Below are 24,467 nucleotides of genomic sequence, written 5' to 3' on the forward strand. Positions count from 1 at the left end.
AGCCTCCACCGATCCGACTAGTGCAACTTCAACAGTAGTTTTATCTGACTTTCAAGCTGCGGTAGGAGTTAGTTTGGCTAGTCCGAAGCGCAGTATCGTAATTGTCCGAAATTACGTGGGAATTACGATACACAGGACTGGCAATAAATATTATTTATGCGCAATGTTAATTAAGATTCGCCGTGGGTGTGTAGAATGGAAGTAAATTTGTTGCAATAAACGCTGATGAGCATTCGCTTGGGCTACTCTACTATTAATAATTTACTACTAACCACTTTTTAACAGACTACCCGGAGGTCAATTAAGTAGCAAGGAATTGCATGACACTAATCATGTTAATTCATCTCAATTTACTTCCAATTAGCAAGTCGTCTTGTTGTCCTTATCAGTAGTAGGTAGGATATAATTAAGTATCTTCCTGGTTCCAGTGTAAGATGAACTAATTAGGCGATAATAGTGACATACTGGGTTATAGACTGGTAGTGTGAATGTCGAAAGCACTAAACAAGTGAAGTCTGGTCAGCACTGGCAGTGACCTATAGTGTAATCTCCCACATCCTGATCATGATGCCGATAACAATATCCATCTTCCAAAGGGATGTAAACGGATTTTATAAAAATGTTGTTGCTAGAAAATTAGCTGGAAGAAAAGAACTCAACTAGTTGTAGTAATGATTTCATAATGGTACAATGCTGCAGCTAATCTATCATACAGTATAAGAATACATAATTCTAATTACACTGATACAGTACGGCGCAGAAAAAGCTGTGTTTCGAATCGACGGTATCCTTCACTACTTTGTACATAGGGCAGGACGTAAAGGTAAATTTTGCATCCTTAGCTATCGGTCATTCGCTTTTTTTTGCACCCAAATATGATATTAAAGAGCTACATTTTCCTTTTACTAACTTCCGCGGCGTTCCGCAGGTTTCAATAAATTACGCGTTAATGGTCCAGCCTTCTCAGCAAGCTTTAAATAATATTACTCTTATATAGATTTAGCCGGGCTTGCAGTTCCAAACTCCCGGCACTTTAAATTCATTCAAAAAATGGATACGGAGCGCAATATTCGGCAGTGCAACATGGTGTTTTGCATTTGTCACATTTGTCGAAAATTCTACTATCATGCAAATACAGCAGCGCAAATAAAACATTTCTGTTTAATAGATTCCTTTGTACCGGAATGCATAATAACGAAGCGTTTGCCACTCACTGTGCTGCTAGAGTATGATGTACAATAATATAAATATAACACATCTGCCGATTGCGACTGAACATTCTAAGAAAAATCATTCAAATGTGCATTTTAATCATTAATTTGATAAATTATTACAGCAATAGTAGCGGGACAGTACCGTTCATCATAGATCACTGAGCAATTCTTATTTCACTGTATACAATTTCTATGTCGCAGTATTGATTGCTTGGACGAGACGATACAGTACAATTTACTTATGGACATCATTTGGATAGAATGAATGCGGGACGTGGTCGTGTAGTAAATATTGCAGAATGAATACGGTGTCGAAAAAGTGTGTTGGGCGCCATTCGAAGACTTTAATGACACTGCTTCTCATTAGCAATATAAAAGAAGAACGCTTCGTTTAATTGCTAAAGACGCATCACATACTAAATCAATATGCCAGTTGATATTGTGCGATCCAGGATATGTCCATTGAACTAGCCAATAAGCTTATTAATTCAATATGCAGCCAGCGGGATGTAAGCACAACCAGAATCCATAACCTTAAGTTAATTTATGCCATTTTTGTAAAGCGGAGTTGTCATATTACGGTAGAAATACTTCTTAAGCTTGCGACATGCAGAAGCAAATAATACTTTCTATCAAAATTTTGGAACTCACACTAAAAAATCAGACTCTGCTATGGTAATCATTTCCAGTTGTATTTGTGTAATTTTAATCATGATAGCTTTTGTAGCAGTTTATTAACATAGCCGCTATGGCACTTAAGGCCGAAAATTATGGCTCTTCTGAAAATTAAGGAATTATTGCTTTCGAACATGAAAAATGCGCATAAAATGTATACGGTGCATAAACACTGGGCGCACATATTGAACTCAAAAGCAGGTAATTCTATTCCATCTTATTATCGCGGCGAAAGGTACAGCGAAAATTGTTTTGGATCATATAGACTGACTGTATAGATTGCATGGGTCAGCGCCCCTCTGGAGATTCTCTAAAAAGAGTTGATTTGCGATAAAGGCAGGTGTTATTGTCTGCTGGAGCTGAAATCCGATAGTACACCCAGGTTGATAGTGCTTTCCTTGTATAGTACTTTGCAGCTCCAGCGCCCGGCGATAGCTAAAGCTGCAACTCACTAGATCCGACGCGATTAGAGAGTGAACGCATTTGCTTGATTATTCCGTGCTTCCTTCTGGACTGGATAAGTCAGAAGGTAGCGTAGAACTGGATACGGAATTTGGTGCGTGTTGGTAACTGTCGTCGCCGCCTAAATCATACATATCCCCGCCGCCGGGATGACCGCCGTAATCCTGCCCGTGCTGCAACATCCCGCCCATGGTTGGATCAGCAAAGCCATGTAGCTGCCAATAAAACGGAAATGAAACACAGCACGTGTAAAAATGCATTTAATGGCATGAAATCTTGACCTTATAACTACGTATGTAAAACATACATATAGATATACAAAAAACCAAGCATCATTATACTACGTACATAATGTTGATGTGCCTTTTATGTAGTATCACTGTCTGTCTATCACATTAAATTTTCAGCAATAATCAGGTCAATCATCGTAGCTAGAATATTATAATATGTTCTTCGAATTGCACGTTTTGATGGTGATGAGTCGCACCTCTTATTTAATAATACCACTATGACTAAATCTAATTTTATGCGATATTATTATTTTAAATGTACGTACGAGCATGTTCCGCTAGAAAATACGGTTGGCAAAATACTATTGACGGTAAGGATAACTAGGCCAGATCAGCGGCTAGTTTATGTATTTTGTCCATGTTGCCGGGTTGGTCTTGCTGATGTTTAGTCTGCTCTATTGTTTAACTTGAAAATTCCAGTAATTCGATCCTTTTCATCTCGATCTTTCTGTTACCGATACGCATGGTTTCTCCATTCTCATTTTACTCTCTCATAGAGCGGCACATATTTAGGCCTAAGATGCACAGCGTATAATATAATCCAAGTTTGCTATGCACTGTTTGATAATTTACACAAACGTATTTTCTAGCAGGCGATCACATTTCCCTTCGACTTAAGCGACATAATTTCCCTATGGCATAAACAGATTCCACACAGGTTTCTGATTCCCGCGGTGCGTCGCCGTAATGTACACTCTTCACTGTAACACTGCGCGCGGACATGGTTATGCTCGATAGGCTTACCAGTTGTTGAAATGCATTTGTTGGATCGTGTCCATGGTCGCCGGGTAGTCCAACCGATCCGTTCATTGGATGCCGTACTAGATCGTTTTGCACAGCAAAATTTTCCAACGCCTTCCACGCTGGCTGTGGTTGATGGTAACTTCTAATATCCACCGGATTTATTTGAAGATGTGGATCACCAACATGACGCACCGGGCTTCCCGCTACCATTGCCACACCTTGCATTCCCTGAATTGCCGCTAATCGCTGGCCATTCTGAAAATCCAAAGTTGGCTTACTAATTACTATGTCCACAAATTTAATTATACTGTTTTAAGAAATCAGTATAAGATAACATTGGTTTCGAAATACTTCTAGAATATTACACATGCAAAAACGGAACCAAATTACCCATTTACTAATTTCTAAAATTAATTTTCTTCGATATATGGAGCGTAATACATGCATTTACATAAGCCCCTTATAAATTTCACTACCGCTGTACGACTCGGTGTATTGCAAACTCATTTTCTGCGATTTCTGTATGCTGACAAGCGACGGTTGATTGTGCTGCAAAGGTCATGATTGTGATAAGATGTTCGAGGGCTGGCTGAGTCGACTCTCGACTTGCATCAACGGGCTTACTTCGTTACTGCTATGCAGTGTAGCAATGCATGGGAATAATACCAAGCCATGCCCGATGACATTTTAATCTGGTTCAAATATTCGATATCTCAATCGATAGAGAAGAATGAGAAAATGTTTGCCAATGCATGAGGGCGAAAGCCGGATGCTGACTAGCTCTGAGCCAGCTTTCTATGATGCTAGGGATGTGTTGTCGGCACAGGGCGTCAGCACAGAAAGCGGGCACTGCACGTACGGAGAGAGTGAAAATGTGAAATCTCAGTACCAAATAATACACGCTGATTCCAGATGCTGCTGCTCGGGTCTCGCTTGCGGGTTAAGAATGAGACTGCTTGCATAAATATGATTGAGATTTATTTGCTTAAAACCTCTGTCACAAATGCACTTTGTCCTTGGTTATCTTCCCAGGGAGGATGATTCTCCTGCTGGGTTAGATATATAGACCACAACCGGCTCGCACTGGATCCCACCATAGCCAGCCTTGCGCAAATAAGAAAGGATAACAAACATTACTAGCATAGGTATTCCTTATTTCTCGGGGTAGAACAGATGCGATGTGACCGCAGTTATTACGTAAATGAATCGTGAATATTCTTAATGCATCAGCCTGTGAAAATCATGTGCTAAAGGTTAAAAAGAAAGCTAATGAGAACAATTTGCTACAAAAACTGCGAACTTTTACATGTGTAGTGAAGACAAGAAATGTAGGCTACATTACTTCATAACAAAACAATGGTCTTGATGTTTTGACTTCACGCGGTACACTTCTAGAACGCATGCTCAGAACATAGCAAATGAAGCGCTTTGCTATAACATTCGCTCTTATAACCCTACTGCTGGTACCATAGGACAGTCTGTATGTTGTTGAAAAACTTGTTGTAAAGAACGCTAATCTACAGTATAATAATATTACAGATATGCTTTTTCTTACAACATACTTGTTGCAGTATATCTGTTACTATATTCAATTAATGTACCATAAGGAAATTAATGTACCATAAGGACCAAGAATGATTAAATAAAATCTTGGCGCTAACAACATCAAAGGCTGAAGACAGAAGTTACGCTAATACGAATCCTGTAACTTCACTACTCCTATGCTACTCATACTAACAAAAGAAATGCAGGTGCGCGCATAGCTGTGTTCAAATAAGGCCACCGATACGCAAACATTTTCTTTTGGTGAAATAAACACAATCTGAAACACGTACGAGTATCAGCTAGGCTATTGTTCTGAAGCAACCTTGTTAAAAGTGCACGAACACTTCATTCTCCGTACACATCAGGTCAAGTTAATTAGAATTGTTTCTGTGAACCGATGTCAGTCAAGGATACGCAGTCTATCAACAGTCGAATATACCACTTTGTCGAAGTAAAGACCATCGGATATCATGCTAATTGATAGATAAAACATGTACGTCATCAAGCAATGCACTTCATTCAGTTCAAATTGTTCTTGTTGGCATTAACGAAAACAATTATAAAAATCTTAACTACCTTGTCCTTACACAGCCCAACAGAAACTATGCAGTGGCGGTGGGAGGGTAATTAAAAAAACTACGTTATTATTAGTTATGTATCTGTGATTACTGTATTCGTCAACTTGCGAAGTGCGGAGCTTCTGGTTGCTTTTGATTTATTGTGCGGCAACGCCCGTCATGTCGGTAGCGGTGTTTAAATAGATATGTCTAACAATGTTATAGATCGCCAACAGTGCGCTCACACCAAAGTGAGCGGAAAATAGAAAGAAATAATAGAAGTTATGGACAATCAGCTAATAATATGTCCAGCATCGGTCTGACTTGTGCCGCCCTCCGGGAACGGCGTCATGTCATTTATGACGGCAAATTAAAATCACTCAACAATGCCCATATCGGACACTAGGCTTTTTCATACCCAGCTAAGAATGGACACCCCGACCGTATCCTGACAATTCTGACCATGTCACGTTTACTGTATGCAGTGGTATTAATACAATACAGCGCAGTTTGAAAAGACAGGGCGAAATCTGACTGAGCATGACGTACTCTTTCAAAAGTCGGCCGGTCACTGCGAATGATTGTTGGCCAAGTGAAAATTGACTGCTCTTTCAATTCACATCAACTGACACGTGGCCAGGTAGCGGAACATGGACAGCCAGCATAATTATTTCATTATGGGTTTTATTGAGCCTTCATTTGTCCATGGGGAGAGAAAGCGCTACCGCCACACACACTCATACCACACCAGCGCGACTGCAGCACCCTGAGAAAGTGCGCCAAAACATTTACTCAACCCTTATTGAATCAGATCATCAAGCGAAATAAAATCTAAATAATCACACAGCCGCCCCTAAGCGTGGCGGCACTTGTTGTCCAGGTTGCAACATTTTCCAGGACAGTATAAAATTAATTACACTCGACGCCCAGCCATACGCGTCTAAGTACTGCAAATACAACAATACATTCACTGAGACACTGCATACACATGTGACATGACAAAATGTTGTGGTATGTGCATGGAACAATAATATGATGAGTGTCCTGTGCTACCCGCATCTTTTCTGGTTCCCGTGCAATGGAGCATAGGCACACTTAAAGGCCGGGAGCGGACGAGTAGCCTGATCGGAAATGTTACGCTTCACGCTCCAGAAACATTCAGGCTCTAACTCGACCCATCATTTAAATCAATTATAAGCCAATTAATATGCCGATCCATCCCGGCGTCACTTATAACTGATTTCTTAATTTTTCCGCCATCTGTCACCACGTTTCTCGAGCATATTTGACGAATAAGTCGTTTTTCTAATACTGTACCACTGAAAATATTTCGGAGATTCATAAGTTCGGAACTATTAAATTAATGCTGCCGACAGACTTTGTATCAGCAGACATCATCTGGTTTCCTTATTGTTGTTTTGACAATATTGACATATTACGAAACCGGGATAAATTATTGCGTACAGAAAAAGGTTGTCACATATATTGATAAATTGGCTAATTTAATCTTGATATACTGTCTTTTGGCGCAAGCAGTACCTAATAAGACAAAGCATCGCACACGACCGAAAGTCAACTTGTCAGCCATCAATTAATACCCACAGCAGTCTGACAATAGCCATTGTGATTATTGGTCCTGTCATATACAGTAGTCGTCTACAGCATAGCGTGTGTCGGCCGGTAGCGCGTAGCATGCAGACTCAAAGCATGTTGCACGTTAGATCCAATGCGCCAAAGGCTACCGGTTAGCAGTCAAGTTAGCCCCAGGGGGAATGCCGAGGACATAAATTCGCACGAAACAATATGCCTAAGCGAATTAAGGGTGCAAGAAAAAAGACAAAGCGCATAATCAGTTTATACGGCCTTCGAAACGGCCAGCAGTCATTTTCCTGCTGCACACACACAGCACTGCTAGAAGAACTTTACACGTCAACACAATTAATCAACTTCCTGTGTTTTAACGCAGCCAAGTTGAAGTTGCGTGTCAAACTCACTGAAGAACGACCGGCTTCCTGCTCGCAATGATGGAATTGTTTCGAGTCCGACAATTTCCCAGGTGTTTTCAGGGGAAACTCTCGGGGGATTACTCATGCACGCTACACCTATTTTTCTTTTACGCTACCCGGCCTGTGCAAACCGGCAGAAAATCGATATTAAGACAATCAGACCCGGCCAAAATGGCGGCAAGCCAACTGCCTGTGCCTGTACTTTTAAGCACAATTAAACGAAACGTTATATAGATTAACATGAACATACAAACGACACAGTTCCCGCGCGCACACTAACAACGAAAAGTTATTTACAGTACTATAGTTCTAATCTCTAGCGTTTTATTCTGTTAGACCATTTCTTCAGCATTGCCATACACTACGTGATTAGACACTCGATTGACAAAGATTGCGATCTAAGCAGTATGTAATGATATAGAAATACAAACAGAATGCTGTTTGGCTTACCTTTTCTTGCTGTTGTATTTGCTTCATAAGCATTTGTTTCTTTTTGTCTTTGCAGCGTTTATTCTGTCAAGCACAAGGAAAAGTGTCAATATTAACCGTACAAGTTTTGTTGAATTATCACATATACTTATTCAGCCTCTGTCTACTGCAAGTGCGCATACATATCGTTTTGTGTCAACAAGGATTTCGTACATGAGTGCACACTGCTGTTTACTAGACAGAAAACACTACTGTACACAGAAATCTGTCCCGTAACCAAATACGGGACTTTTGCTATTGTTCTCTCGATTCCCAACGCTTACCTGAAACCACACTCGAATAACCCGTGGACTCAGCCCGGTCATATCGACCAAATGCTCCTTCATCAGCGCATCGGGACGCGGGTTCATATTGTAGAGATTACGCAGTGTACTCAACTGTTTTTCGTTTAACACGGTGCGCACACGTGTCGTTTTGGTTTCCTTGCCGTGTTTGCCGCCGGTTGTGCGATGATGCGTATCACGGGTGCCCGTTGTCGTGTGTTTGGAACTGGGGACAGCGCTATTGTGATTATTGCCCGTCGGAACTGCCACTGTGCCACCGCTGCTGTTGGGCGAGCCGGATCCGGGACTGCGAGATCCATTTAATGCTGCCAAGCCATCGACGGTCGTGTGCGGCGGTGTCGTGGCGTTTTCTGTCAATTCACAAATGAAATACTCACGTACTGTGTGGTAGAATGCTTCAAAAAATTGCATCAGATTTAGTCTGACAGCTGGCAGCGGCTAATCACGCTGGCCAGTCTAAATCACAACTAATTATACATCTAAGGGGAAAATGTCGTGCGTGACGCTTATTTGGAGATAACCTTTTCTCAATTGCTGATAAAAATCACTTGCAATTTGCAAACCGAATGCGAATATGACAGCATTTTATATTGTGTCTGTGGATACAACATTAGGATGCTCAAGTCAAGTGCATAAATTATTGTAGTCAATGGAGTAGGCTACCACGGATCAAACCTTTATGTGACACCCTATAACAATATAATACGAAGCCAACCTTCGTTTAAATGTAGAAAAAATGTATTGCAGGTGTACAAATACTGCAAGGAAATACGTGTAATGGATAGACTTTTCCCACTTGCACGTATAAGATTTCATGTCTATTATGCTTTAATAGGAAATTTATTGCATAATAATTCGACTTAACAACAGAGTACAGTATTGCATTTTAAAAGTTTAGTTTTTTTAACAATTATGCCGTCCGAATGATCTATTGTATCAGCTTCAAGCGCAAACGCGCAGTTTGCTGACGAAGTACAAGTCTTTAGAACTGCATTACACGAAACAAATTATTATACAGTACTTCTATACTTCGCTATTCCATTTCGTTTTTCCATAATTATGCCTGCAGAATTCATTAGTGATTCTAGCGTTATTTGCAAGAACACACAACCGCAACCAGAGCGGCGATGCTATGGAACTGCTCTATTGCTCCATGATAAGACTCCCATCAGTTCAATATGCATACCATACCGTGGCTCGCAAATTGTGTTAGATGTAAGCTAAACTGTTTACGAAGTTCGTACTTGTTCTGTCACTGTCGCATTAATCAAAATCAGCGCGACATCAAGCTTTATTCAGCTTGACAAAAGTATCCGTCAAGTGCAAATCTGCCCTGCCGCTTGAAGTTCTGTATTTTATTCATTTGTATGGATGACTAGACTCCAATGCTAAGCGCCATCGTGGTAAACTGTTGTTCTGCTTGTATATTTCATAAAGCTTTCCTAACGTTCTCCTGTAGTGTTTACCCATTTCAAGATCCTGTCGAATCTTACCGAAAGATTTGTCCCTTTTCCGAACTGGTTTGGAACAGAAGGAAAGATCTGCGTCCGCCATCTCTGCTTTCAGTGTTGGTTCGAAATGTATTTTGCAATAAAGCATTTCTTCTTTTAATCCAAACTCGTCGCCTATATACCACATACGCACAAATTACGTTATTTATTAAGCATTAGCGGACACAAAACTGCTAATTATAAAAAGTGGTAAATAATATTGACCGCATATGATTTGGCTTCGATTTGCCCTTACCTGTACACAAGGAATTGTCACAAGCCGAACACCGAAAACATTCCAAATGATAGATAAAATGCCGTGCGCGCATCACTGTGTCGTCTTTTCGAAAGGACACTTTGCATTTGGCGCAGCTTTTAAAATTTCTGAAACACAAAAACGCATGCAAGGTTCTGAAAATACGTTTACTTTTGCAAAGTTAACATGTTTTTTCAGTAAATTTAAAGGTTACTAGTAACCTGATGACCAGAAATTAGTGGATTTGAAGATTATCGTTAACGCAAAGGTTCTACAATCTTTAAGATATCAGTCTAGGTATTTTCTGACAAAATTAATACTTTGATTAACGTATCTAAAAATTTTGTTGTGGCTGTCAGAAACCGTATGCTATATAAGATAAACTTTTATGAAGTGCAATAGTTGCGTTCAATGACATTTCGTACTATGGTTAGACACATTGCAGATACTTCATTATGTGAGTCCCGAACAGGTTACAACGTTATTTGCTGTTTCCTTGTGGAAGTTGTTACTGTCAAGTGCCAGCACACTTTACAACTGGTGCGATTTGCGGAAGCTAATAAAAGACCACGCAGGAACGAAAGGTCACTTTTTGAGTAACAATATCCCAGTGATCTTTATATGGCATTCTGAACACCTAAACGGTCACAAGAATTGGTAGCAGTATGTAGGTATGATTAACCAAACTAGCAGCCTGCTCGCATCGACTGAGTGACCTTTCTAAATCAGAGCGTTGGCTTACCAAGGCTTGCCAATCGCATATGCATTACAAATCTTTGTTTAGCATCTATTGCATGTATTGAAATAGCGTTTTCTAAGGTAAACGAAAGATATGCCAAACAAGATTCAGTTAAAGCGTTTGTTTACGATAAAGGGCAAGACAGCAAGTACAGCTCCTAATTTTAATTTTGAACATGATAAATGACTTTTTCTGAAATATGCAGACTTGATATGTTGCGCAGATTCTTCGAGGTACAAACTTTCACAATTATTAGTAACTGCAGAAGTCGTATGACATTCCTACACCGTTAGCCTGCAAATTATTTATACAAGAACGGTAACAGATGCAAACTGCATGAATCTTTTTGAAGATGATCTATATGGGAACCCGGCGGGTGCTCTTATGCAATAAGCTGTTGATAATTGCATCTACACCGAATGACGCAATGACTATGTGTGAACGAAAAGGAGCAAGTGTAGCGTAAGTTAGTGCCACTGTGTCCATAATAATTAAGAAAAAATTAATTTTTGCTTTGTGCGTGTCAGATATGTCTTTATACATGCGTCTTTCGTCACGAATAAAAACATTCGTCTTTCTTTCGCAGTACCTAAGTATGTATGTACGTATGTACAAACTGCATTATTATATCGAATTATATGAGAACTTACTTAATATAATCTTCCTTGCAAACGGGACGTCCTTGGTAGACAAAACATGTGTGTGTCTCGTCCAAAAACTGCTGACAAAATTCACATTTAAGGCACGATGCATGCCATTCGAGATCGGGCGCTACTCTAAGGATATATTGATCGTGGATTAATCCTCCGCATCCTGCACACCGAGATATATCTCGCTCGCATTTCATTCTACCTTCAAAGGAAAAACAAATAGCAATGAATCAAAAATATGTTTAGCATATAACCAGCTATGAAAAGGTATAATAAAAAATAAAAAGGCGAAGATCAAATGTCCAGACAAAAGGTAAATTCTTGAGCTATTTATGCTAATCAGGAAACGTAGTCTACAGGTTGGTGCTGATTGTGATCAAAGCAAAATGTATTTACAATTTCTTCAACTCATCCTAAACAAGTTGTCACAGGCATAATAGAGACGAGCAGTATTCAGCATGATGATCTGTGGTTTTACTCTTCAGTGCGCCTGAAAATGCGCCACGAGACTGCAGCTGATCAGCATCACCCATGTTGAGATTGTAAATGGTGCCGTATTATCTGGGATTATACAGCTAATAAGCACATTACCAATGATTATCGGGAAATTGCTAAAATAATAATCTGAAGAATGTCTAGCCAGCCGGCTGTCTCCCAAACGCCTACACGCTGTCCCTTGCCGGTACGGTTAATTCAATGAACCATACATTGATTCTTATTCTTCGTACAAGTACCAACTTGCACTTATTACAAACGTGTACCAGCTTAATAAAAATATAGAAAAATAAACAGACATTTTTAAAATTCCTAAAGCTTGGAGTTTCAAAATCTTGAGCATACTTACTAGGAATCATTAACTGCGTCTCAATTAATCCCTGCGATCTCTCCATGTTGACGCTCAGTCATAACCATTCTGAATCTCTGACCAACATATGTAGGTAACAGACGGTAAATCCAACCACTCACATAATTTTATCAGATCATTTCGAACACAATATACAGTAATCTTGCTAAAACACTGGTTGTGTTGATCAAAAAAGATACGCGATTTGTTTGGAAATAAGATTTAAAAATGCAACGGCAGCAGTTTGATGTCGAAGATTCTCCTCCCGTTAGTCTCATACAATGTCGTCATAATTTTATGGACTGTGTGAAGCGAGCTTGCATATATTCGTGGTGGTACAATATACAGATGGCTAAAACTTAATGTGCGCGTCAACCAAGTTTGACTGCATAGCGCATGTTTCTCGTATCTACATTCTACATTTCCTGAGGGAAGAAACGCACTCATACGGCTGGGCGAGATATCGATCACGAATCGCTGCTGATTTGCCAAAGCGAAATACCGGTGATGGTGATTTGTGGGATGGCGCATGTCTCAAACTGGGCCACGTATGTTGTAACGTTTGAATACGCACATCTGCAAGATAATACATTAATTTTACATACCGTACTTTCGTGTCTTGAATTCTTTGGACGTCCAGTACGACACCAACATGCTGTACTGTAGATATATTGAGCAAGCGCTCCTTAAAACCAGAAGGAAGACTTTCATAATGCGATAAGAATTACGTTAGTTTCCTTAACAGAATGTTGATGTTTTATGACTGGTAGTTAAATATCTGATTTATTGTCGGCGAAGTAACAATAAAAAATTTAATGATTTTTACAGAAACGTGGCCTAACACGGATATGACTGAACGCAATTCCTGCACTTTTCTTACGGGTGATTATGCCGGTGCTGGTAAAGCTGGATCGGCATTCGACACAAAATCTAAACATAAACATCGATGCTGGCTAACCATGTGCTCGAAAATATACACATTACCATCTGGACTGACTGAAAGTGGACATACAATTTCTTAAATTTCTCGAAGCTTCTGTCTGATACTTTTGGGCAGGACTATGGTACATAAAAGGACAAGCTCACAATACGCAACTATGTACAAAGCACCGACGCATTTACAGTTCTACGGTACATACATAGTCGAATATATATATGCTATTGGAATAAATGCTGGTGCGCATGTCAGTTAACATTCATTGTTAATAACTTTAATATGCATTCGCTGTGCTGCTTCAGGTTGGACAAGCTCTTGCTGGTGTTTTCTGTTTTCTAACTTGGATAGCACTCTGACAGTTGGATGGTTATGATTTGCCATAGGATGTCAGTGAAATGTGAATCAAAGCTGTCACTCAAATTTGAAATGGACCACGCGCGACTGCCAAGCGAGAACTGTATTACGATTTACGATTCAGAAATAAGGAATGAAGATTCTGGGATAAGGTAATGTCAAGTCTGTCTTGTAGCACCACCGCGTGGCTCCGTTCTGTTAACAACACATTGACATTATTCTGCCGGAAATAACTATTAGTATAACGTCTATTCGCATTATCTGCGAATCTCCCAGAATTACTAGGCTGCTTTAATCTTGCTCTCTATATGAACATGTAAGAAATGAATTTGGTGACTGCAATACTTATTAATATTAGATAACCTATTCATGGTTATATAAATATTGATTATCTGTGCCAGGGCTTCGGCCCCTGTCCTTTGAGGCAAAGGATCTCGGCTTCTACTTCACCAATTTTGTTGCTTTAAAGTACATCAAAATTCTCTAGATGTAGCGGTGGATCCAAGATAGTTGACTTTTTGCCAAAATCATTTGTCTAGGTCCAGTGGTCAATCATAAGCTTGTTACCATGGACGCGATAAGAAATGCACACTGTTCTAACACAACTTGACCGAAATCAGCAGAAATATCTGAGCTGCTACTTAACAATAACTAATAAGTACGAGTACAATACAAAGTAAAAGTTAGTCATCATCACATTAGTGATCATTTGTACTGTATGTACAAGTAGACAGTCCGTGTTTCGATTAACTTATGTAAAGTGCATCATAATAATTATTACTAAGCATACGTACGGGTTTATTAATATTACATAATGTGACAGTCTGTAAGCGACCGCAAAGCAACACATCCTAGGAATTACTAAGTTTTTAATAGTCATCGCCCAATATTCATCCGTGCTGGGCTTTAATATTATTAGGCGTAACAGTACGAACGCACAGTATTACAATAACTTCATATTACACTACAAATTGGCATGTGATAAAACGGTGATTGTTCTAATGTGCAACCACTGTCCCGGTAGCCGCGCCAAGACAGCAATGAATTATAACAACAAGGGATTTTGAAATTCGTCTTTCGGTTTAGCACGATGCAAACAATTCGCAAAGCCGGTGATACTGTACCGCCAAAAGTGCATATATATTGTATATGTACAAATTACAATACTTATATCGGTACATACTAACGATAGTTCAGACTATACTTTATAATCTGTTGCACAATGCATAGTACAGTAGGCAACATTGCTTTATAGTTGGATAAGTGATAATTACAATACATATATATGGGTGCATGTATACAATACATGTATATGGGTGCACAAGTAACGTGCGCAACTTTGCTGTCTGAGCACGTGTTGCAATTTTCAGACGCAAATGTTACGAAAAAAATTCTGTATCCCACGTATCGGTACTTCTACCGCAAATTATGTGTTGAATATAAATATAAAAAAATAAGGTTTTTCGCATTAGGCTTTTAATGCGAGTAAAAACCTTATCAAACTAACTACAATAACCGACAGTTAGTACTCGTATCAAGGGCAAAACCGAACCGTTGCACGACTTGGAAGAACTGACATGTTCTGGTCTGCGCATCCCGCTGGGAATATTTCACTGTTGGCCGTTAAAACAAGTGGTGGCGGATACGTGCGCCGTCGCCACCCACTGGCTGCAGGAGGTAAACGCGTAATTACTGTAGACAGTATCTAATCCATCTCGTCTTCCATCTTTACCAGAACTTTAAATTACTGTAATATCAAGCAACATTGCCTTTGTCGGTTGATATGGGCAGAGATGAGCATAAATTTGGGGAGCTAAAAGATTGTACCTGTATCGCGCTCACTTATAAGTTTTTATTTTACGCAATTTGGAATGTAAACGTTAGTAGTATCGCTTGCTGTTCATGTATGTTTATGTGGTCATGGCCTAATTAATTTAGCAACCTCGGTAGCCACAGGACTGCACTGAAAGGTCATTGTTCGATCGTTTTAAAAATTCCCCTTTCCTGGAGTCCGCATAATGGCCAGTTTCTTTAGCCAATTTCACTTCACTTTGTGGACGGCCATCCACGGCCTGACCAGGAGCTAATTATGCTTTCATCAAGTTTCATGCATGCATGCATTGTAGTCGTTTTGAATCCATATTTTTTAGAGCTGGTAAATTGTAACGGTTTTTTGAAGGCTGCGAACAGCCTGCAATTCCCGTATGCAGTGATTCTGATTCCTGATCCTAGTTGATGTTAGAGTTCTGTCTCTCCAAAAGTATAGAAAATTTCACATTTTAGCATTTTCTTCGTTCGGGTTCACAATTCAGAACCTAACATTTATTATTTAAGGTAATTCAACAGTGATGTTAATCCTAATCTGCTTAAGTGCTTATTGTTTCGTTGTTAGAAAACTACCGGCAGCTAACGGGACGTTACGTTGATGACTTTCCTTGTTTTTAATTTTTAATTATGGTTTCACCGCAACGTTATTTAATGAAGTTTTTATTCCCAATATTCATATCCGCAAGCACCACTCCGTAAATAAATCAAATGAAGAATTTGTCCCAATTAACATGAGAAGGGACTTTAATGAAGTACGCGTGCAACGGTGCAAGCACTGTAAATTTGGTGGTAAGTTGCCAGAATAATAAATAACGGACACCCCGGAAGAAGTTCCGCCAAGAAGTCAGCTGACGAGGGCGGTTGGAATGGCTTTTCGAATGTATGACACATATATGAGTCATCAATCCGTATCAATAAGTACAGTAAGTACTATGACGTTTCCTGAGTGAGCTAAAGTGTAATAAACAGCGTCACGATCAAAAAAGTTACAGCAGTTTTTCAACATGAAGTTTTTCAAGTTTCTAACATTTATATTGTGCATTGTGCAACTAACTTAACGTTAATGTTTCTTATTTAAAATTCAACTTTGTTTTTACATTTGCATTTCAGTACTCTCCATTATTTCGCTTCGTAACTGACTACAAAAGCATGCTTTAACATCGATTGAAAACCTGGCAAGCATTGAGAAGTACTGGCAATCTGATTGCTCGAGTTCGCAGTTGGCCATGGATAACGACGAGGCAGCTCCGAACAGAGAACCCCCAAGGAGTGCCCCTACTCCCCACAACATATCAGAAATCTTAAGTGACTCCCCGAGTATGGACCGAACATCCATGCCGTTCGCAGCGTATTCTCCTGAAAAGATGCCCCAGGGCAGCGTTAATGCTGTCATCACGCAGCCAGCCTTTATCCACTCAACCTACCCATCTGCGCCCCACGCCAGCAGCCTAACTCCGCTGAATCCTTTTCATCCCTTTTCGGCCGTCATGCCAGCCGGTGCTCTGGGCATCGGGAAGCTTGACAGTGATCTACCTCCGCCGTTGCCCGTTCCCTTACTGGCCCGCAGTGATGGAGGAATGCCGCCCGCTCTCAAACCTCTGCCCGCGATGCCCATTCATCCTCGTACCAGCTCCATGTCCTCGGGCTCCTCGCCAGGCATAACGGTGGCTAGTGTGGTGGGTGAATCGATTATGTCGCATTTTGCTGCATTCGGCGCAGCGCACACTCTCAGTATGGCTGGAATGCGCGAAACGGGACGGGGAACCGAACACAGCAACAAGTGAGTTTCATCAGACAAGTTGACAAACAGTGCTTTGCTTTCCCTTATATCTGCTGCTTGAGATCGCTGCACCTTAAGGAATTTTTGTACTGATGCCACTGCACATGACAGGAGCAGTTGAACTAAATCGGATAATAATTTAATTTTGATTTACGACTGTTTTGGTGTGAAATCGTTATTGGTTTAATATGTTTAATATGTGTATAATATGTTTTGGTGTGAAATCGTTTACTGGTTTAATATGTTGTAATTCGCACCTGTTTCATGATGATTAGGAAGCAGTCTAGTATTGAAAAGAGCTTGATTGGGGATTTCACGATGCCATCCGAAAGCAGCAGTGACGCCAGTGGTAAACTGCAAGACCCCCGGGCGCACGGACTGACATCTACGCATCCGCGTCTCAAAGTGGAGGACGCTCTGGGCTATTTGGATCAAGTAAAGATCATCTTCAACCATAAGCCGAAGGTGTATAATGACTTCCTGGACATCATGAAGGAATTTAAATCCCAAAGCCTCGATACACCTGGAGTTATTGGACGAGTGGCCAGCCTTTTCAAGGGACACGCTGATCTGATTGTCGGATTCAATGCCTTCCTTCCTCACGGCTACAAAATTGACATTGATGACGATGAAATTGTAAGTAGAAAATTGTTACCCGGTGCTGCACTTGATTTCAACATTTGATACTGTCCATTTGACAACTGCCCAGGCAATTAATTCGAACTTCCAAAAAATCAGAAATAGTTCATCCAGGTAACCACTGCACTCAGTGGTGCCCAGAATGGTGTACTTACTACTTACTGGTGGCATGACGACATTTTATTTGTAAACTGAACGCTAATCAGAAATTGCCTCCCACGCCCTTTTAATGCAGCAGTGCAGGTTGAAGAAAGATTTCGACATCTTTTTGAACCTTTTTTGCTGGAGCTCTGTATAAGCTGTTTTCATTGTTTAGTGTTTTCGAAATGTAGGTTCGTGTGACGGTGCCTGGGAATCAGGTTCTGACTATAACGGAAGTTTTGCCACCTCCGTCTCCTGGATCTACATCCGCTGTACAGGATCCATCCAAGTCGCAGTCTCCCGCTTCAACAGTGTCTGCGGATTCCGACGATATGGATAGTCGTTTGGATGACGAACTTCTTAATGCACGACCGCTTCGTGCAACCGATCTTCCTTTATTTCCTGTACAAGATGCTGACGCGCGCGCTTTGACGGCCAACGCATTGCTGCCTGAGAGTGGAAGAGCCGGATCAAGAGCGTCAGCTGTGCCTTCAAAGGGCGTGGAATTCGATTACGCCATTAATTACGTCAATAAGATAAAGGTCTGCAATTACACTATCTTATTTTATCTTTTTTATAAGATTCGTTATAAGTTTAATTTTTTAGGACCGATTTAAGGATGAACCCGCTCGTTACAAGCGATTTCTTGAAATTTTGCATGCTTATCAAGGAAAGGTAGGACTGAGGATTATTTGCTACTTTTTAAAACTCGGTCCTTCATAACCCCATTAAGATTCCACTTTTGATATGCAAAACAGATTAGGGTTACGGGAGATCGTCCGCTGGATGAAACTGACGTCTATAAGGAAGTAGATCGATTATTCGGAGATCACCCCGATTTGATGGATGATTTTAGTCGTTTCCTGCCTAATGCCTGCGCTATGGTTTGTAGTTATTTCTTACTGTGTATATACTATACGAACTTCTGCTGAATACGCTCAATATCATTGTAAATAAGACACTTTTTTGAAAGCGTATTTTGAAACATTGATTCTTATGTTGAAATTATAAAGGGCGGATCCATGACGCCTCCACCGCCCACGACTTCCACTCGGACAACAACTTCCCCCAGTCGCAGCACCAGTTCATCACCCCAACCCACAACCGCTAGAGACCCACGAAATCGAACGGCTTTACCGAAGTCAGGTGCCAAACGTAAAGCATCACAATCCGGTGCTAGCAGCCCACAAAAATTGGAACCGAAATCCACTGGTAAAGTCAAGGAGCCAGAAAAGAAACGTTCTAAAGGCCGACCGCGTTCTGCAGAGGAACCCGACGAGCCAGCGGGTGAACTAGTAAAACCAGTCCGACGTTACAATAAGCAGACACCAAAAGACAAGTCTATAAAAACCGAAGCGCTGGATATGAGCAAAAAGAATGGACGTAATCCAAGTAGTGTCAGAATGGCGCGTGGTAAAACAATGGAAGCGGTAGCGGTTGTACCGACTACTACCACCAAAACCGTGACTGGTCAGAAAACCAAGGAGGACAGTCAGGTCATCGACGACGGGCAAGGGAAATTGAAAATGAAAAAATCGAAGTATAAACCGGCTTTAATAATGCAGCGCAAGCGATCCAAGCGAATGTTGTCACCCAGAAAGGTAGCGATTGTTATACATTAAATTTAAAAACACTGCCAAGGTTATTTTACAGGTGTTCCAACCTACCCGACGAGTATCGCTGGCCGAGGCTTTTACATTCTCTTCGCTGGAAGATTTTAACTTGCTTCACCGCATTCAACGAGCAGTGCCAGTAAATGTGTGGCATCTGCTATTGAAAATGTTCGAGTTGTATAACAGCCGAGCCATCACCAAAGGAAAGCTCCTGGAAATCGTGGAGAAGCTGGTTTATCATAAACCCAAATTAGTGCAAGAATTTGCACAGCTGCTGCAGACGAAAGCGGTTTTCCGCTCTGGTTCGGAGCACATCGAGAACGGCGCTTGTTCTTCAGAATCCGCCAATGCTGATGGTGATACAAGACGAGGTGGATTACAAAAAACCCGTGAACCAGATAATAGGATTGCTGAATTTGGTATGTATTTTTGTGTGAAAATTGAATACTTTTGCTTCTGTGTAGAACATTTTGAATTCTCATGTCACCTATAGTGAAATTGCGGGAAAGTCTTCGCTCTTTCGTTTATCAGACGTATATCCACGTAGATCAGTTTGTATGTACGTTTTACTTGCAGATTTTAAAGCATTCGAACGATTTACCGAGAGTCGCAGTTATCGCATTCGACCGGAAACAAACATTAAACGCAAGAGTTCCGGTTCGACACAATTGGATAGGAGTGTGTTGAACGATAAGTATGTTTCATGCCCGATGTTTTCGGAAGGATCTCAGTTCACCATTTCTAAGAAGAATTCAGCGGAAGAAGTCATGTTTAAATGCGAGGACGAGAAATACGAAATGGATATGCTGTTATCCGGTGCCGAGGCGGCAATGGATGCTATGACCTTTGTTTTGAATAAACTGACATCCAATAGCGTTACGGGAAAACTTCCTACATGGGACGAGGCGTTTTTACATCGCCGGGTTATTACGAAGTACGTACAACGTATTCACGTAATAGGATTTTGCGTTTAGACAGTAGACAGCACCGTGCGGGTGCAGTGTTGATAGGGGCTTCAGGAAATGGGGTGGTCGCCATGTACACAAACGTTTCATGGTTGCCATGTAGAAAACACCTTTGGAAAGTACCGCTTCTCACTCTGTTATTGACTTACTACTGTTTCTTAGTCTGTTTGGTTTTGTTTAACGAGCTGACGTGAGTGCATATAACTGAAGAAGGCTAATACAACGAGAAAGCGTCAATAAAACTATCTGTATATTACATCGTTGTTTTTCAGATTATATGGCGAAAATGCTCCCATAATTTTGAGCCATCTTAAGCGATCTCCAGCGTGCGCGATTCCGACCGTACTGGAAAGGTAATTATTTTGGCTTTTTTTGTGGTGTTTAGTTTGTGGATGATGGAGTATTACTAGTACTTATTTGACTATTTATGGCTAACATCGATGCCGAACATATGAGCCAGTACTGATGGCAGTGCTCATGATATAATAATTAATTAAACTTGCATGATGCGGTACAGTTTTATGTACTTATTGTATTGTGCAGAATTAAACAAAAGCATTCTCAGTGGATCCGAGTGCAAAACAGCATGAGTGAAATTTGGATGGAGCAAGCTCGTCGCAACGCATCCAAGATAGGCGATTATAAGGGCATCACCTTCAAACAGACGGATATGCGATTTCTGCGCTCTCGACATTTGGTTTATGAAATGGAGAAACTGCACAGCGAACAGCCCGAACACCCTCCAGTTTCTGTTCACAAGACAGAAGACACAGGAAAACGGAAACCGGAAGAGCCGATGAATCAGTCAACAACCATAGTTATGCCATCCGCCCCGGAAGTCGTCAGTGGCTCCGCAGAGGAAAAGGCTCATTTGACTGTTCGCTATCCCAAATCGGTTATTGTTATTGATGATGCGACATTCTTCTTATTACGCTACATCAAACAGTGTTCCGCTTTCAATCAGGCCGAAAAGAAGCAGATGAATCGCTTCTTACTTGAATATTTGTTCCGCTGTTTGAAAATACCGGATTCGAGCGGTAATCGGGAAGCTGTGATGGAGTCCAGTGATGATGAGACCGACAATGGTAAGGGCGGCGATGCGGCAGGCTTTCTTAAAGGGTTCACTGGGTAATGGCCTGATGATTGGCTTAATGGCCACTGGTCTATCGAACGATCGTGCCCATGCGTATCAGTTCTCATGTTGTGACGATTGTCGGACTATTAAACCAGTCAGCATCTCATACCACAGATGTTGGAAACCCGTTTTTACGTGATAACGGGCAAGAGGTTTACGATAATACATAACACTTTGTTTGCTTACTGCAAAACCCCTTATCATAGGGATTGTTTAGCCGTGATATTTACGATACATATTGGAATGAGCTCTTAGTAACATATTATTATTTAAAAGTATACCAAGGTCATTATTACCAACAGGAAAACAAGCCCAGATTTAAATTTATTCTTTATTTCAGTGGAATCTTTATTTCAGCCGTCTAATTCGATGTGCATTGTTTGTAGAAGGAAAATCTCCTCGAAGCGGAAAGGCGTCAGTTCCTCGTTTGTCGGACTGTACATCGGACGAGGAGGATCACGAAAATAAAAACGATAGCGATCATAATAACAAACGAAAAACTAATGACGGTGAAGCGGAACCCGTCGAGAGCACCGCTAAAAAACTGAGACCATTGAAGGAATTTCCCATTTTGCCATTGCCATGGCCAGAATTGTGCCAGTATACAACGGATTTAAAATCTCTGGATTCCCAGGTTGACGAAGAGCTGACGATGGAAGCCAAAAAGCGGGAACAGAATCGCGAACGGATTGCTAAGCGCCTTACAGTGGGCAGTATCGGGGATGCTTTACCGGCTGATGATGCAAGCTATGTGTTGATCTACGGCAACGCTCCTTTCTTCCTCTTTGTCCGCTATCATCAGATATTGTGCGATCGATTCAGTCAGCTATATAACAGCTTCCAGAGTCTTTTGATGATGGAAACTGGAAAACAGGACACTCCAGCGTATATCGTCAGCAAAGCTTGTCGGCCGAGGATTGACATACCAGTGGAAAGATTTTGGATTGTTTTCATGGACCGATTACTGAAGTTGTTAGATGGGAACATTGATCCGACCGGGTTCGAAGAGGAAATGAGGGAAATTTTTCGGAAAGATGCTTATTTGACCTTCACATTGGATCGCTTGATTCAGAGTATTACAAGACAGGTGCGTAACTCTTTGAAAAATATCCGGCGACTTAAAGCAGTGTTTGTCTTAAATGCACAATATGGGGAACATATATATCTGCTTTTCTTTTTTCGTTGCAAAAATGCTAATTGTTTGCAATAATGTGTGGTGCTTCTGCAGCTGCATCACATCATAGCACAAGACCGTGCTAAAAGTGTGCGCACGTTATGGGAAGAAGCTCGGGTTGCCAACGGAGCTGGTGGATTGTTGTTACACCGAGAAGAACGAGGAGAAGCAGAAAAGCAATACGAAGCTAGAGTTGCGGACTTTTTGAAAGATCAGAATTGTTTTAAAATGACGGTTTTCAACTCTGGTCGCGTCTGCTTGGAACTTATCGTTTCCGAAGAGCCGGAAGATTTGAAACCTCAGTGCCGCACTTGGAAAGATTTTGTGGCTTATCATGCTACCAACAATAACGTCGACGACCAATTGAGAAGTCGCTTGCTTCAGAGAGGACCGGTCTTCATCGTCAGGTGAGCTAGCTTGATCAGGTCGTTTTCTGAAGTCGTAACTTATAATCAATGCAGTACCTTTTGCAGTTGCTTCTACGGGTCGATTTTTGAATAGCGTATTAGTGTTTGAGAGTTGATTGTATTCCCTTGTTTTCGAGGGCGCTTAATAACCTTCGCGTGCCGTTTCTTTTTAGGCATCATAGACAATTTTCGCGCCATCGAAAGCAGCTTGGAGGAGAAATTGACGAGGAAGAAGAAGAAGAGGAAGATGAGGATTTGGCTTTGGATAGCAGCAAGACGTCTAAACCGGAAACGCCAGCTGATTTCAGTTTGGACGACCGCTCATGGCTGATGAGCATCAACATTCGTTCACAGATCGAAAGTGGGGACATTCTAGGACGTGCGTTTGACAAGACACCCTTAAACGAGTGGTTGGTGTATCGACGCGGCGCGCAGAAGATTGCAGCTGAGGTAAGAAGATCATGGAAAACGTCTTACACTCATGAGTGTCAGTTTGGTGATAGTGCGTGATCAGCGAGAAATTTTGTAGAGCCATCGGCGAGTTTCACAGCGCCGCACTACCGCCTTTAAGCGTTATCTTTCCGATGTATGGACGAAGAAAGCCCTGATATCCCAGGAAAAACACAAAGCTTTCTTGAGCATGATGCGCGAGAACATGAATCGGTACAAGCAAGGCAACAGCGTTGATCCGCCTTATTTCGTGTATTATCTATGTCGTTCCGACGAAAGTGAGCGGCTGGATGATGCGAAACCCTTTTGGATTCAATCTGACGCTGAAAGAGCATCCGCCGAAGGTGAAAAAGTGGAAAAGGAGGAAGCCACTGCAGTGGACACGGCACAGTCCGACACTTCAGAGGAGGAGGATACCGAGACAGACAAAGATGATATCGAGCGGAAGGTTAAACAGCCCCGCAAGCGGGCGTCGGTCGAAGAGTCGAATTAGTGTTGCCTGGTTTGGAATTTATGCATTGATTGCTTGCATTCGAAGAACAGTATTGGGGATTTAGTATTTAACGTTTTATGCTTTTGATCTTCGTCCATTGTGTGGCAGTTAATGCTTGTTTCTAGCGTGTGTTTTTGAGTTTCGCATACTTTTATCATTCAGGATTAAGGAACTACTGATTAAAGTTTATGTGTTGGTTTTATGTGTGCGCTTGTTATTGATATGTGAAAGGAAATGTTTGTGCAACAACCGTTCACGGGATTTGCCTTACAATTAACATGATTTCATTTACCATTGAGACACTCAC

General features: G+C 41.1%; 2 protein-coding genes across 2 annotated transcripts; one reads left to right on the top strand and one right to left on the bottom strand.

The window, feature by feature from the left end:
• Window positions 1-1,764: 1,764 nt before the first annotated feature.
• On the bottom strand, window positions 1,765-12,610 carry LOC129584884 (insulin gene enhancer protein isl-1-like). The gene is made up of 8 exons (XM_055477285.1): window positions 12,246-12,610; window positions 11,402-11,603; window positions 10,013-10,140; window positions 9,760-9,891; window positions 8,246-8,616; window positions 7,944-8,006; window positions 3,386-3,640; window positions 1,765-2,566 (listed from the first exon to the last, which is right to left on the bottom strand). The coding sequence occupies exons 1-8, from the start codon at window positions 12,289-12,291 to the stop codon at window positions 2,381-2,383; spliced, it is 1,383 nt and encodes a 460-aa protein (XP_055333260.1). The 5' UTR covers window positions 12,292-12,610; the 3' UTR covers window positions 1,765-2,380.
• Window positions 12,611-16,360: 3,750 nt separating this feature from the next.
• Window positions 16,361-24,356, top strand: LOC129585653 (paired amphipathic helix protein Sin3b-like). Its single transcript, XM_055478424.1, has 14 exons — window positions 16,361-17,143; window positions 17,419-17,779; window positions 18,115-18,465; window positions 18,530-18,598; window positions 18,682-18,807; window positions 18,937-19,524; window positions 19,577-19,955; window positions 20,113-20,470; window positions 20,774-20,854; window positions 21,045-21,586; window positions 22,023-22,723; window positions 22,865-23,217; window positions 23,391-23,667; window positions 23,747-24,356. Exons 1-14 carry the CDS (start codon window positions 16,590-16,592, stop codon window positions 24,158-24,160), a joined length of 5,154 nt encoding a protein of 1,717 aa, XP_055334399.1. The 5' UTR covers window positions 16,361-16,589; the 3' UTR covers window positions 24,161-24,356.
• Window positions 24,357-24,467: the final 111 nt, after the last annotated feature.

This window comes from Paramacrobiotus metropolitanus, unplaced genomic scaffold (assembly GCF_019649055.1).
Source record: "Paramacrobiotus metropolitanus isolate TYO unplaced genomic scaffold, Prichtersi_v1.0 Parri_scaffold0000002, whole genome shotgun sequence".
In the NCBI taxonomy this organism is placed as follows: domain Eukaryota; kingdom Metazoa; phylum Tardigrada; class Eutardigrada; order Parachela; family Macrobiotidae; genus Paramacrobiotus; species Paramacrobiotus metropolitanus.

Excerpts from the sequence above, each read along its gene's own strand:
- LOC129584884 (XM_055477285.1), bottom strand. The coding sequence starts at position 12,291 with ATGGAGAGATCGCAGGGATTAATTGAGACGCAGTTAATGATTCCTA. Across the intron at positions 9,892-10,012 it reads TGACAATTCCTTGTGTACAG|GCGACGAGTTTGGATTAAAA; the intron begins GTAAGGGCAAAT and ends TGTGGTATATAG. Across the intron at positions 2,567-3,385 it reads CAAATGCATTTCAACAACTG|CTACATGGCTTTGCTGATCC; the intron begins GTAAGCCTATCG and ends TTTTATTGGCAG.
- LOC129585653 (XM_055478424.1), top strand. The coding sequence starts at position 16,590 with ATGGATAACGACGAGGCAGCTCCGAACAGAGAACCCCCAAGGAGTGCC. Across the intron at positions 18,599-18,681 it reads TGCATGCTTATCAAGGAAAG|ATTAGGGTTACGGGAGATCG; the intron begins GTAGGACTGAGG and ends TATGCAAAACAG. Across the intron at positions 22,724-22,864 it reads TTCAGAGTATTACAAGACAG|CTGCATCACATCATAGCACA; the intron begins GTGCGTAACTCT and ends GTGCTTCTGCAG.